The following is a 13,374-nucleotide window of genomic DNA, read 5'->3' as shown; positions in this document are numbered from 1 at the left end:
CTCACACCAGAAACCAGTGAAATAATCTCCAAACACATTCCAAAGGAGCAAAATACAGGAGAAGCAAATGAGATAATTATTGTTTTCCTTTTTCTCTGAGGCTTCTCAACTTCCCAGAAGAGAAGCCCTGGGTGAAGGGATTTTTTAGGGAATGTGAATGCCACAAGCCAGAGTCTGCTCCTGGGCCCTGACCTTGTGCCCTGCCTGTGGGGCAGAGGGGCAGACTGGTTGCTGGAATGTGCTTGACAATGTCCCAGGTTAGCCTGTGGGCTCAGGCCAAGTGACAGCACCAGGTCTGTGTGTTAGCATTCAGGAACACATAATCATGGAATGATTAGATGCAGGTGCTCTTATTGAGAGCTCTGGTTGTCAGGGGACACAAACCCAAACTCCAACATACTGTCAGATCAAACATGTTTTATATTCTATCATTATATAACTTACATATTAATTATTAAACTTACATTGTTCTCTTGTATACATTGATTTCATCCAAGCATGGATTTCTCATGATCCCCTCAAACCTCTGACATAGTTTCTCATGATTCTTTAAACAATGATTATATCTAATCACATCTAACAATTCTATCATTTATCACATACTGACTACACAGGTGCAGTTTCACATGATCTAGCAAATACAAGGCCTAACATTTCCCAGGGCTTACTAAGCCTAACTTTCTTTCTAGCTCCCCAAATTTTGTGATTTTAAAATCTTTTACTATCATGTGCACCACAGAAGAACTTAGAACTACAGTTCGGGTGTCGTGTTATGCACAAGCAAAAGTGACACCCTCATTCACAACTCTTATATCTCCTTTTCTGTGCCTCCTAGGGTGTTTCAAAGATGACCGTATTGTGTTCTGGACTTGGATGTTTTCAACCTATTTCATGGAGAAGTGGGCCCCCCGGCAGGATGACATGCTCTTCTACGTGCGCCGGAAACTGTCCTATGTTGCTGGGGAGAGCACAGAGGGGAAAAAGGTGAGTAATGATGTGTTTTAACTTGGGAAGCCTAAGGTAGCGTGGGATTTGGTGGTGGTGTGGGGCACCTGACACATCTGAAGAATTGCAAAGCAAGGATGAGGAATTTCCAGCTCTGCTCGCCACAAGATGCAATACAAAATTGGTCCATGAGGAAATACCTGGTTAAGGTTGTGAATGCCAGGTGACCCTGCCTTGGCAGGGGATTGGACTGGGTCATCTCCAGAGGTCTCTTCCAACCCTAATGATTCTGTGATTCTGTAACATCAGCAGCAGTGTAAATGAGGTGCATTGTTATAGACTTGAGAAAGTCAGAAATCTTGCCTGCCTCTTTGGAAAGCTGACTTGTGTTTTGCTTTTCAGTGATGATACTTTATAAACTCAAAGCACAAGTCTCTAGGAAGAGAGAAAAAAAGGAGAAGAGAGATGGTCACATTGGTATTTCTAGTAGAAAACTGGCTGAGATTACCAGAGTATCAGGAATGAACATCTGTTGGGTGTATTTGGTAGCAGAACACAAGCAGCCTCCTGGAGCTGGGATACAGCAGTGACAAACAGCAGAGAAACTCCTGTACTCTCATAGTCTGCATTTAAGAAAATGTAAAGAACTCATAAAGAACTATTGTTCCTTGCAAATACAGTCAGGTATCCTGGTGCTGCTGCACAGGTATTTTTCTGAGAAACTTCTTAGCATTCCATGGCAGTTTTCATCTTAAGTGGAGGAAACAGAAGCAAGGGGTAGGATCGTATTATTGAGAATTAAGGTTGGTGGCTGTAGGAAGATAAATGGAGGAGGAAAAAACGGGGATTGATTTCCTGACGCATGTAAACAATTTGACACTGTTGTTGAATCACAGGTGTTTGTGCATGGTGTCTGTGGAAGTGTTTGTAACCAGCTGTACAAGAGTTCTCTGGGTTCACATGTGCTGGTGTAAAGAGCCACAGTTGTCAGCTCCCTTGAGAAAAAGATCCCAGAAGGTTTTCCCACACTTTTGATGAAGATACAGAAAATGGACAGAATTATCTTCTCTCTTCTCCTTGGCCTTCCAACTTCTGTCATGACAACCACTAAGGAGAAGATGGAAAAACATAGTTCTTTCCCTATCAGATGAGTGGTTTAGTCTTCAGCTTGTGTATTTGGAGCTTTACGAATTGTGGGGGAAACTTCCATCCTGATGGCTGTTTCAGTGACTATAAAAGCATCCCTGTTTCACATCAAATGATATTATGGCTTTATTCAGCCTGGTAAAAGCATGGGTCATTTAACCTCTTGTCCTTCTCACCAAGGAAAGTGAATCTCAGAGGCAGCCTAGTTACTTAAATCCATTCAATGATCAATCTGTTTAACTGATTCATTAGCTTAAAGTGTCTGAAGCTCTTGTGGATAGGCGACAGTGACATTGTATTTGCTCTCAGAGCATTATTTAAGCTTTTTAAAAGCACCATAAATAATTTTTATTTGTGAGGAGGTTGCATAAGTGCTGGTTAGTACAAAATCAGTGTTAGTGAATCGTGTGGGGTAACATCTGGGATGGGGAGTGGGCCTTTATAGCACACACAGCCTTTTGTAACTCTCCTGTGGCTGGCTCTATTTTGCATGGCTTCTGAGAATTGAATCTTTCCTGTGACTTTGAAGTACTTCAATTGCTTTGTGAAACTTCATAGTTGGTGATTCATTGGTACTTGTTCAGCTGCCCTCCTGATAGATTTCACTTGACTGCTTTGTAGTTCCAACTCCTCTTTTAACTGATTTTTGAGCCTGCCCAGTGCAGTGAGACACCAAACAACTACTCCTACACATCAAATTATGACTACACGGGGGTTTTATTTACTTTGTAGTTTTGGACATTCTTCCTTGAAAAATGATGCCAAAATGCCAAAGTGATACTGTTAAAGGGGAGGGAGATGTAGACTAGTATCTGTAGGAGCTGGATAGAAGTGCAAGCCTTCCTCCACCCACCAAGCTGTGCTCTCATTTTAGCTTTCCAGGGGTAGATTGAAAAGGCAAATGAAGGGGAGGGTTCGGAGTTGTCTGGGGACGTGTAGGACTAGAACAGGAGCTGTGCTGTTGGCTCCTGCTTTATGCCAGGCTGAGTCAAATGGTCTGGTGCTGATTCCTTCATGGACCACATTGGGGGTGACTCTGTAGTCTGGGTGTACAGCGAAGCAAGTCCATTGTAGTTCTTCCACAAACACCACTGCATATGTGCTCTCTGTGCTTAGCTGGCTGCTGCAGGTGTTGGCTGAAGAAAGTAGGCAGAGGTGACTTGATGCCATGTCAGCTCAGAACATTAGTTTATGCTCATGAAAATGAGATCTGTGCAGATTGGAGGATAGCAATCATCATACTGATGACAATGACAAAAGGGGTTGAGTGGGGACGTGCTGTTTGTCTGAATGCTGACAATGGTGGTGTTTGTTTGTGTCATTTCCATGCCCTGCTGTGATGGTGTGTGTCAGTGGGAAACAAGTGTCAATGAATCTAGTGGTTCCCAGGCTTTGGTGCTTGAACTGTCTGATTAAAAGTAGCTCCTGCTTGTGGGTTTGGGTTTTTCTGTGCTTACTGGAGCTGGAAGAGTGTTGGCAATAACATTTGGTTTTAAATTGAAGTGTAACAGAGGATAAGCAGAAAAAACCTGATAGGATGGAGATTAGATGTTCTGCTTAGTTTTAAGACTGAATGAGAAGGGCTTTGGATGAGTCACAACAGCTTGAAGTAAGAAATTGTACCATTCAGTAGATCCAGTAGGTGCTGGTGGTAAACTTCTCTACCATCATAAATTTTATTTTAAAAGGCCTTTTAAATTATGTGCTTTGCACTCTGCCTGGTCTAAGTGACTTTCCATTTGCTTGTCTTTTCCTTCCCACCAATTTCTAAACTGAGCATAGATGGGTGAAACAGCAATTAAGCTCCTAATATGTGAATGCCAGGGCAGAACTTCTTGGATCCCAGAGAAGTACATTTAATTCTGTCTTGCCCTGGCATGTCACAGTAACACTCTTGCAGTTTTTCTTGCCAAGTTTTGAAAATACATCTTCTCTTGGCTTCTTGTATCAGGTTCTTTGCAGACCAAAGCACTGTGTAGTGTAGCTTTTCACAAGGGTAAGGAATTTAGCAGGGTTTTGTAAAGTGGAATCCCTTTGACTTGTCACTTTATATTAAGTCAAGACTCAAAACCAGCTTTGCTGCTGCCTCTCATGCCAGCTGATGTGACCTATTGGAAAATGTAAGCCCTGATCCTCACTTCCAAAGGGTCTTGGACATTGCAGGTTTGAAAGGTTAACATGGTTGGATTATGATTTTAAAATGCTGTTAGGTCAAGATTGAGTATCTCAGATCTTTCTGTAGAGAGCAGCTTTACTTTCTCCTGGGAATCTGAAAGATGCAAGTATACAGTGTTACACAGCTGTGAAAGAAAGATGAAACGTCTGTGATAGACTAGCAAGTTGTATTCTGCCTTCCATTGTGCCTTGTCACCTGAAAAGGTGCCACATCTATGGGGCAAAGCAATAAAAAAGATAAATGTAAGATATCCTGGGCATATGTTCTGAGCTTGCCTGGATATTGGAGTAGTTCCTATTTTCTTCAGCATATTATGAATTGTGGAGGAGTAGAGTTGCTGCCAAATGCACAGGATAGTCATTAGGCCTGTTAAGTCTCCAAAAAGCTGAAGCTATTGATGTTGAAACTGCAGCTTCAGAGACAGAACTGAACAGAGCCATTGTTTACATGTTTGTGTATCTGACCTGTGACTCAACAAATACTGCTTGTGGTGTGACCAGTCAGTTTCCAAACCTAAATTACTTCAGGCACATGACTGGCACAGAAAATCACAGGGTTTTCCTAACTGAATCTGTAAGTTACTGTCACTGTCTGGCTGCCTGGAAGATTCAACAACCTGAACTCAGCATCTAATAAAAATACAAGTTTTAAGAATCTTTCATTGCTGGCTCTATTCCAGTGTTAGGGTCTTTTCCAGCACTGCAAGCAAACAGGATGTCTCCAGAAGAGCTCTGTGCTGTACTTCATGGCAGTCCCCTGCCACCACCCAAATGCTGAAGATGGCTAAAAATTCAATCTTTTTTGCTGAATAGATTTTATCCTCGTTCATGGGTAGTATGAGGGAACAATTATTCCAACACTTCCAAGTTGATACAGAATCAGCTCTTGTGCCTCAGCTCTTCCATTGTGCTGAACTTGCAGAGGTGTTGCAATGAGCAGGAGCACTGGCTCCTGCAGAGTTCAACATCCACACAAAGCTTTCATTTTGAAACATGAAAAAGGAACCCTGGTATTATCAGATTGTCAGATTGATACTCTGAATATTTTTTTTTCATAAGGAGCTCAACTGCAGTGTAAAGACCTTTCTTTTGCAGTTCCCCTTGCCAGAAATCCCTGTGCTTTCTTGTGCTACTTTGATTGTCTAAATGTGTGAGCAAGTACAGCTGAAATACTTTTACAGTATCACAGTCACAAAATTCCAGACTTAGGAAGGAGTGTGGGCTGCAAGGGCATTTTTAATGAATTGCTTTTTACATTGCTTCCAGTCTCTGAAGAACTCTTCTTCAGCAGTCAAATAGGGCGACAAGAAAGCCAGAATCAGATGTGATTTTAATATGAATGGCACTGAAACGTGGCAACCAAGAAGATGCTCTGTTCTCTGCTACAGAGAGCAACTTCACTGGGAAGGGAAGAAGCCCAGACCCAGTTTTCTGATCTGATGAATTGTGCTGAATAATTCAGTACCAGAAATGCATTATATCTGTCTGAGTCACTGGGGATTTGAGGGACAGAAGGGCACTGCTAGGCTAGGTTTGCATCCTGGAAAAGCTAACAGTGTCTGCTTGGAGCTCCCCAAAGGCCTCATGAAGCCACTGGTTTATCAGAACACTTAGTGGACTTGATCTGTAGGTTACAAGCTGGTCAACTTGCTTATTAGAGGTATATGAAGGTCTGGGTTCAGTGTTGAAATTAATATGCAATTGAATTGGAGCTTTTTTCCCATCCCATATTGGCACTCTGTTTGTCAGTAACCAATTGTTGTTTTTCTCTTTCATCCACTAGGAAACAGGGATTGTTGAAACTCTTTTTCGTTAGTGGAAATACTCATTCCAGAGTGTTCTTCTCCTAAACTTTTCTCTAAACCAAGACACTAGCACAAGGAAAACTTCCCAAAGTTTGTGATCATTTGGTTGTACAGAGGGGTTGTGGGCACAGAAATCAAGCAGTTGACACAGAGGCAGATTTTTCAAAATGGGTGGTTTTTCTGCAGCTGAACTTTGCTTCTTGCACAGTTTGCAGTTGCTTTATTGCAGTGGGCTTTGTTTCAGCTTTGTAGCTATGGTGGGTGTCGAGTTGCCATAGCTACTGGGCATTATCCTGCCTTTATGTGGGCTCCAGAGTGTGTTCCAGGAGGATCAGGTGCAACTTCTGAATAATTGATAGTATCCAGAAAAAGGGAATTGGAATTTTGTATTGGAGGCCATTCTTTACTCTGTGCTCTGCTGTAACCACCAGTGAAAATTTCAGTAGCCATAATCCTAAGAAAGCTTCTCCATATAACATCTGAAAGAATCTTTCTTTTTCATTTTAGGACATTGTTGCATTGTTGAATACAGTTGTCCCCTTTGAAATATTATCTTGGATATAAATATTCCAGTGGAGGCTTGTAACATCAGCTTCCCTGTGTGACAGGACTGAGAGTGCACCCTTCCCACAGGGCTTCTCTGCATGCTCCAGAAAATAGCAGGCTCCTTTGATTTCCTTCCCATTTAGCAGAGACAGGGATGTCACTGGAGAACAGATGCATGAGCAGATGGATTTTGATGGCCAACTGGCCAGCCCAGCCTGTGTCCTGTTGAGTATCTGCTCTGCAGCCCTGCTGGGTACCAAATGGGGTTCTGCACGTCTGGGGCTTCCCAGCTTGTTAAAACACAGGAATCACAAGTCCTGGGATATTAGACATGCTGTTTGCTGGGGTTTCTCAGTGTGAAAAAATGCCTTTTTACTGTACCAAAGGGGCCAGGCAGCTCCTGAGATGGTCTTTTTTCTTCCTAACTGCATCATGCAGTTGACATGTATAGAGAGGGAAGCCAGGAGTGACCAGTGTCTCCATGTCTGGAGGTGGGGAGCAAAGGAGCACAAGTTCTGAGGTGATGCCTAATGAGAGGCTCAGAGGTGTCCTAAAAGTATTTTGTCTGCTTTATTTAAAAGATTAGCAAAGATTAATGCATGACAGGAAAAACCCCAAAAGCCCAAGCACGAAACCAAAAAACCCAAAACTGAGTATTCAAGATCTTCTTCATATATATATATATATGAAGAAGGTCTTGAATACACATATATATATATATATGTGTATATATGTCTATATGTACATATATATATGTGTATATATGTCTATATGTACATATATATATGTGTATATATGTCTATATATAGATATATATGTGTATATATGTCTATATATAGATATATATGTGTATATATATACATATATACATGTATATATGTCTATATGTATACGTACATATATATACATACATATATATACATACATATATATATACATATATATCTATATATATACACACACATACATATATATATACACATATATACATAAATTGGTATGACAAGATCCAGAGGCTGGCAAAAGGAAAGCAGCTGAACTAAATGTTGTAGCCAAGAGGATGATTAATCATTGGAATGAGTTCTCAAAGCAAGGTATTTTCCCAGATACTGTTCAGCCAAAGGTCATTTAACTGGGGTTTTTGAGGAAGCAACATGGTGAAATATCCATGGCATGTGGGAGGTCAGCCTGGCTGAGGTCCCTCTCCTTTACAGCTGTAGCTCAAGAACCCTGTGAAAAGTTGATGCAAAGGTGGCATCGTGGATTTCAGCTCCAGAAGGGTCACTGATTTGGATGAGCAAATATATAGCTTGGATTTTAGATTTCACTGGGATAAATAGTTAGTATTTACATAGTTGTTTCTATTTTCATGCTTGCAGGAGAGCATGTCTGATCTAGAGCCAGGTAAGCAAGCACAAAGATTAGGCATGGCCAGGTGAGTCAGCAGCAGACCTGGAAAAGGCCCAGGGTCTCCTAGATGCCTGGCTGGGGCAGTTTTGTTTTCCTGGGAGGACTCAGCTGTCTGAAATGCAGCATGTTCTCCAGTCCATGGAGAGCTGTGATTCATGAAGATCCACCCTGCCCTGACCCACAGGTTGTACACCACGGAATCCTACCCTGAATTGGTGCACAGGGAAAAAATGGTTAAAGAAAGCCTTTTTCCTGTCAATATCTGTGATAGACTTGCAAGGCATTCCATGAAAGAGTTGTTGAGCACTGGCATTGTAATTGCTGGGAGAAGTTGTTCATGTGTGAGTGAATTTTACCAGCAGAAAGAATTAGTGGCTGACTTCTGCAGAGGGAGGTTTAAACTTCAGTGTTATGAGGTGATGAACTGCTTCTTGGCTTAAAATAAAGGCTCCATGGATACAGAGGCAAGAGAGAGTGAAAAGGTGTCTGCTGTGCACTTGGTTTTGCTTTCCCTGGTGTTACTTAGAGCTAGGGTTTTACCCTGCCATTGCTCAGTCCTGCCTTCATCCTGTTTTCTTTCTTTTTTTCTTTTCTCTCTTTCTGCTTCTTTCCTTCAGAGACAGGATGGCTATTGTTTCACAGGGTATTTTTGGAATTTTGTTCATGTTGTGTTTCTGTGCTTTTAGGCACAGAACTGCAAATATTTCCTTTGTTTGGAGATGAATCTAAATTAGATTGTTTCCTTTGTCTGCTCACATCTTTAGTTTTTTGCAGAAACTGTCATTAGTTTGTGTAATTCTATTGCCAATAAAAAATCGCGGATGGGAACCTTGGAAGAAATAAAAACAAACCAAAAGAAGAACTATGTCTACAAACCTTTTAAAAAATATTTCCCCAGTACATTTCCACACAAAGCCTTGCATCATCAGCAAAATCTGATCCTGACAGAAAACTAGGAAGCTACATGATGTACAGCTTCTGATTCCAGTTTGATGTTTGGAAATAGGTACCTCTAAGTAATAGTTTTCAAAGAGATGTGGTATTTTCTTAGCAGGTTGAAGTTGAAGTTTACCGCCGAGATTCTAAGAAGCTTCCTGGCCTGGGAGACCCTGACATTGACTGGGAAGAGAGTGTCTACTTGAACCTCATCCTGCAGAAGGTAACAGGGATGTTTATCCAATTTGCACTATTTATGGAGATTGGCATTTCAGAATCTAAATGAACCTAAACTGAGAAGTTCATTATTTTTCAACAGAGTCCTAAAAGCTTTCTACAACAAACTTTAACTGTATGCAGTGAAGTTAGGCTGAGTTTTATGCTCTGTAACAAAGTTTTGCAAAAGGAAGGCTTCATCCAGTTTAATGTTTTTTGAGAATGAATGAGACTTAGATAAGCAGCATTTCCATTAGAGTTCACTGGTGCAGCTAAGAGAGAAGAGTGTAAATGCAATGTCATAATTATGCTGAGGGGTTACTGCTCTTCACAACAGAACTTGGGTAAAATATTTGGAGGTAGAAACATGAAGCTAGAACTAATTATTTCTTTAATTGACTTATAGGTTGTTTGGTTATTCTTTGTGTACATTATGGTTCAGGAAAGCTGAATATGACTGTAATCATTTGAGATCCCTTAAAGGTTTTGCTCATTATGATCTCAGAATGGGAAATTGTTGGTGCAGGCACACATCCTTGAAAATGAATTGTTTTCATTCTCTCTCCTTCCTCCCAGAAGTCTCTTTGCAGAACTTCTCTGCAGAGAGCAGATTTTTGCCTTTATTTGATGCTCAATAAAACCAGGATACATTTGCCACAGTCAGAATTCAGAGATGTTACTACAGCTGGGTTCTGCTGTCCAGAGCTATTGCACTTGCTCCCTATAAGTTTTTTCAGGTTGTTTGGAAGGCTGTGCTAGTGTTTTCTGACCTCTCTAACATGTCACTGCTGTTCATTAGTGTCTCTTTCTCCTGTTCAAAGGGAGGAAATCTTTTCCATTTCTATCCTAAAGTGTGCTTAGGGGTTTGTGGGGGTGTGTGTGCTGCTTATTCCACCAGCTGAAATTAAGCTCGTGATAAACAATATTGGCAGGACTTTCCTTACCCATCAGCTGTGCATTTCAACAAGCAGCTGTACAAGAGCTTTAGGTGTCACTGAGTTAGTGAACAAACACAGGTTCCAACCAATTGGTTCCAAACCCCTTGGTTCCTACCAATTCCTTTCCCCAAATAAGGAATGAAATACTAATAGGTTTAAGTGAAAAAAAAAATAATACTTTATTATGAAAATAATAAAAAAATGGTAGATGGTTCAGTATAGTAAAGAGAGTAAAGAAAATGGCAACACCAAAATACCTTAGTTTTTAGACAGACAGCTAAAAAATGAGACAGAATGTGTTCTGCTTCATGCACATGAATATTTTGTTTTCCCAACTCTAAATGTTAATTTCTCTGTCTGGTGCCCTGTTCCAGCTGGATTATGTGGTGACCTGTGCTGTGTGCACACGCTCTGATGGAGGAGATATTCATATTCACAAAAAGAAATCTCAGGTGAGCTTCTCCTTTTCTTGCTTTGGATCAGAGGTTGGTATCCAGTATTACCTAATCCTAAAAACTGCTCCAAAACTGGGGCAGTGGTTCTCAGGCTGTGGTCTGACTGATTCATCCTCCTGAAGCATCTCAAGTGTTTGTATAGTGATATTTGTTGATAGTTGTCTAGATTTGAGATCTAAATGTCCTTTATAGCCTCTCTCAAAGAATGTGAAGACCCCTGCATGCTTCAGGGTATGTATCTTTGCCTGCTGGATTTAGGGGAGAGAGGGAAGGTGGCAGGGGAAGGAAGGAATATGATGCCCAACTGTTCCCCAGTCTGAGACTAAATCTGAAATTGTATGAGATCTGGAATATGAGGAGCCTTCAGGGTAAGTTTCTAATGTAGAGCTGCTAAATGGCAGGCAATTTACTGGTTACCGGTTTGGTTTTTTATTATTTTACAAGATTTTTCGTCTCTTAAACTGCTATTCCTTCCATAGGCTTTTATCTTTTGTATGCAGTTAATCCAGGATTTAGCATAGTGGAAGAGACTGAATAACAAGCATAATTGGGATAAGAACAAGAAACCTGAGGCTTCCCCACTCAATATCAATTTGCAATGTAGACTTTCCAACAACAACTGCTAGCTAGCAGAAATTCTTCTTTTAAAAGGCTCCTGTTGCATTTAAATGGCTGTTTCTCCCAGGCTTTCCATTCCCTTACTTCATGCAGCTGCTTGTGTGGCTTTACTTAAATAATCCAATGCTCTTTAGTTTTTAATTATGTTTAACCACTTTAAAAGAGCTTTTGCTTTGCCTACAAACAGAACTAGCAATGCTGATTATTGTCTCTGTGATTTACATTGATTACACATAGTTTTTTTCTTTAGAGGCTCTTGAGATGACACTTTGCACTGCTGATTTAAGCCTGTTATTTCTCATTGCTTTTTTCTCTGTTGGCTAGTCCAAATTTCACCACAAGTTAACTTCTGCAAATGTTTTTGAGAAAAAATCTGTAAATATTATTTGCAAATTTGAAAACTAGGAAGGAGAAGATGAGGGATATGCCCTTATTGCATGTGAGCAGTATTTAGAATGAAGAGGAAGTTTTTTGTTCCTCCTTTCTAGACTCTCCTACTGTGGAACTGCTTATGTATTGTTGTCTTCCCTTTTCCACATAAATTTACCAGTACATACCAGAAATATTTCAACATCATTGTGTTGATCTATAGAGAGGCAAAGGCAATTCCATATGCAGTGAAAGCATGTTTGCAGTTGGACATTTAATTGTCACATCCACTCTTGTGGCTGTTGGTTTTGAATGAAGAAAATCCAGCTGGTTTGGATCTGCATTTCTGCTCTGATGGTTCTTGCTTTAGAAAATGTGTCTTCTCCTGCCCATATGCAGCCAGATGTTGATGGCCTAAGATTTGCTGTCCTACTTGAGACCTATGACAAATTTACTCTGCTCACCCAAGTGAGTGCCTGTGGCATGAAGCCAGTATAAAAAAGGCTGATTTTATTTTGCAAACTGCTGGCTTGTCAATAGGATCTCCATAAACTATATTTTCCTCAGGTGTGCCTGACTGGAGATGAATTTGGGAGGGTGTTGTGTTGTTCATCAGCTGGTTTGAGAGCAAGAATGCCTGGAAAAGGCCCTTGTTTCAGGCATTGTGCAGGTAGCATTTTTGAGGAGTCTGCTTTCTAATGATGTTTCTGGTCTTAAACCTTTCTTTTTAACTCTATTCAACATCATAAAGGCTGCATAAGTGCAAATAAATAAAAGCAACCCTCTGATAATTATCTAATATCCTTAATTATGTTTTGTGTTGAATGGTTTGTAGCAAGAATGTCACGAACTTGACAGCCTGGTCAGATCCATAGCTTTTGGCATGTTTACAGTGGGCTAAGATTTGACAGGTTTCTTTAATTCAAGGCTTTGTTTGTAAACAGATGTGGAAGCAAAGAAATCTGCTTGGTATGAATTCCTTCTCCCTCCTTATGTACTCATTAATCTTTTTGGAATGATAAAATCTAAAGCCTTTGTCTGTTTAAACAAAGTCACAAACAAAGTCACTAAAGGAGTTCAGGAACTGCTTGGGAGGGAGAAACGTGCAAGAGGAAGCATAGTGATAGGGAAAGAAATAAAAACACAAGATGCAGATGAGAAACCAAATCCTTCTGTGAGCCATTGTCTTGGTTTTGTCACTGAAACTACAGGAAAAGCAAAAACTCTTCAAAAACCTTTTTAGTGTTAGAGAATCAAAGCATTACTTTATTCTGGCCAGGATGTGCAACAGAATTCATTTCACCCACCCATTGCCTGGATTGTGCAGAGAAAATAATTCCATCATGCATAATTTTTACTAGACTTTTCACATACTTATACAGTCAAAACCCATAGAAGTTATTTGGATCAATGTTATTGGTCACGCATTACACAGTTCTTAGTAATTGGTTCCCTATTGGTTATCAATCTCTTCCCCTCAGATGTTAATTAGGTTCTCATTCTTCATTCTCTTATCTCTCTTTTCCCAGACCGGGTATCTCCCGCCAGGGTTGATGTTTGGAGTTGATGTTGGTTAATGGTTGTTATCTTTTGTGTATCTTCCCACTCTGTTGAGAGTTAAGTTCATAATGGAGTGATGAACCAGTCCCCTGAATTCAATTCCCTTCCCCCCTGTCCCACGGCAAAGGCAAACAAAACCCCTGACTAAAGTTACGTTAAAAAAATTAAACTTGGTATAATTTCCAACAGTTTGAGACAGTCTAAAAAGAGGTGGGCACTCTGAAATGAGTAACTCCCCCTTGGTTCCAACCAATT

The 13,374-nt window shown here is 40.5% G+C and overlaps 1 protein-coding gene across 2 annotated transcripts in view; it reads left to right on the top strand.

The window, feature by feature from the left end:
- The window catches only part of KIAA0930 (KIAA0930 ortholog), a 53,806-nt gene that overhangs the window by 23,512 nt on the left and 16,920 nt on the right, over window positions 1-13,374 (top strand). The window contains exons 2-4 of one of the 2 annotated variants that reach the window (XM_054630994.2): window positions 836-984; window positions 9,082-9,186; window positions 10,492-10,569. In XM_054630994.2, coding sequence (XP_054486969.1) covers window positions 836-984; window positions 9,082-9,186; window positions 10,492-10,569 — 332 coding nt within the window. Of the gene's footprint in view, window positions 1-835; window positions 985-9,078; window positions 9,187-10,491; window positions 10,570-13,374 lie in introns of both variants that reach the window. The other variant, XM_054630993.2, reaches the window with a different exon arrangement.

Source organism: Agelaius phoeniceus, chromosome 5, assembly GCF_051311805.1.
Source record: "Agelaius phoeniceus isolate bAgePho1 chromosome 5, bAgePho1.hap1, whole genome shotgun sequence".
In the NCBI taxonomy this organism is placed as follows: Eukaryota; Metazoa; Chordata; class Aves; order Passeriformes; family Icteridae; genus Agelaius; species Agelaius phoeniceus.
This window is presented reverse-complemented; position numbering and strand designations above follow the sequence as displayed.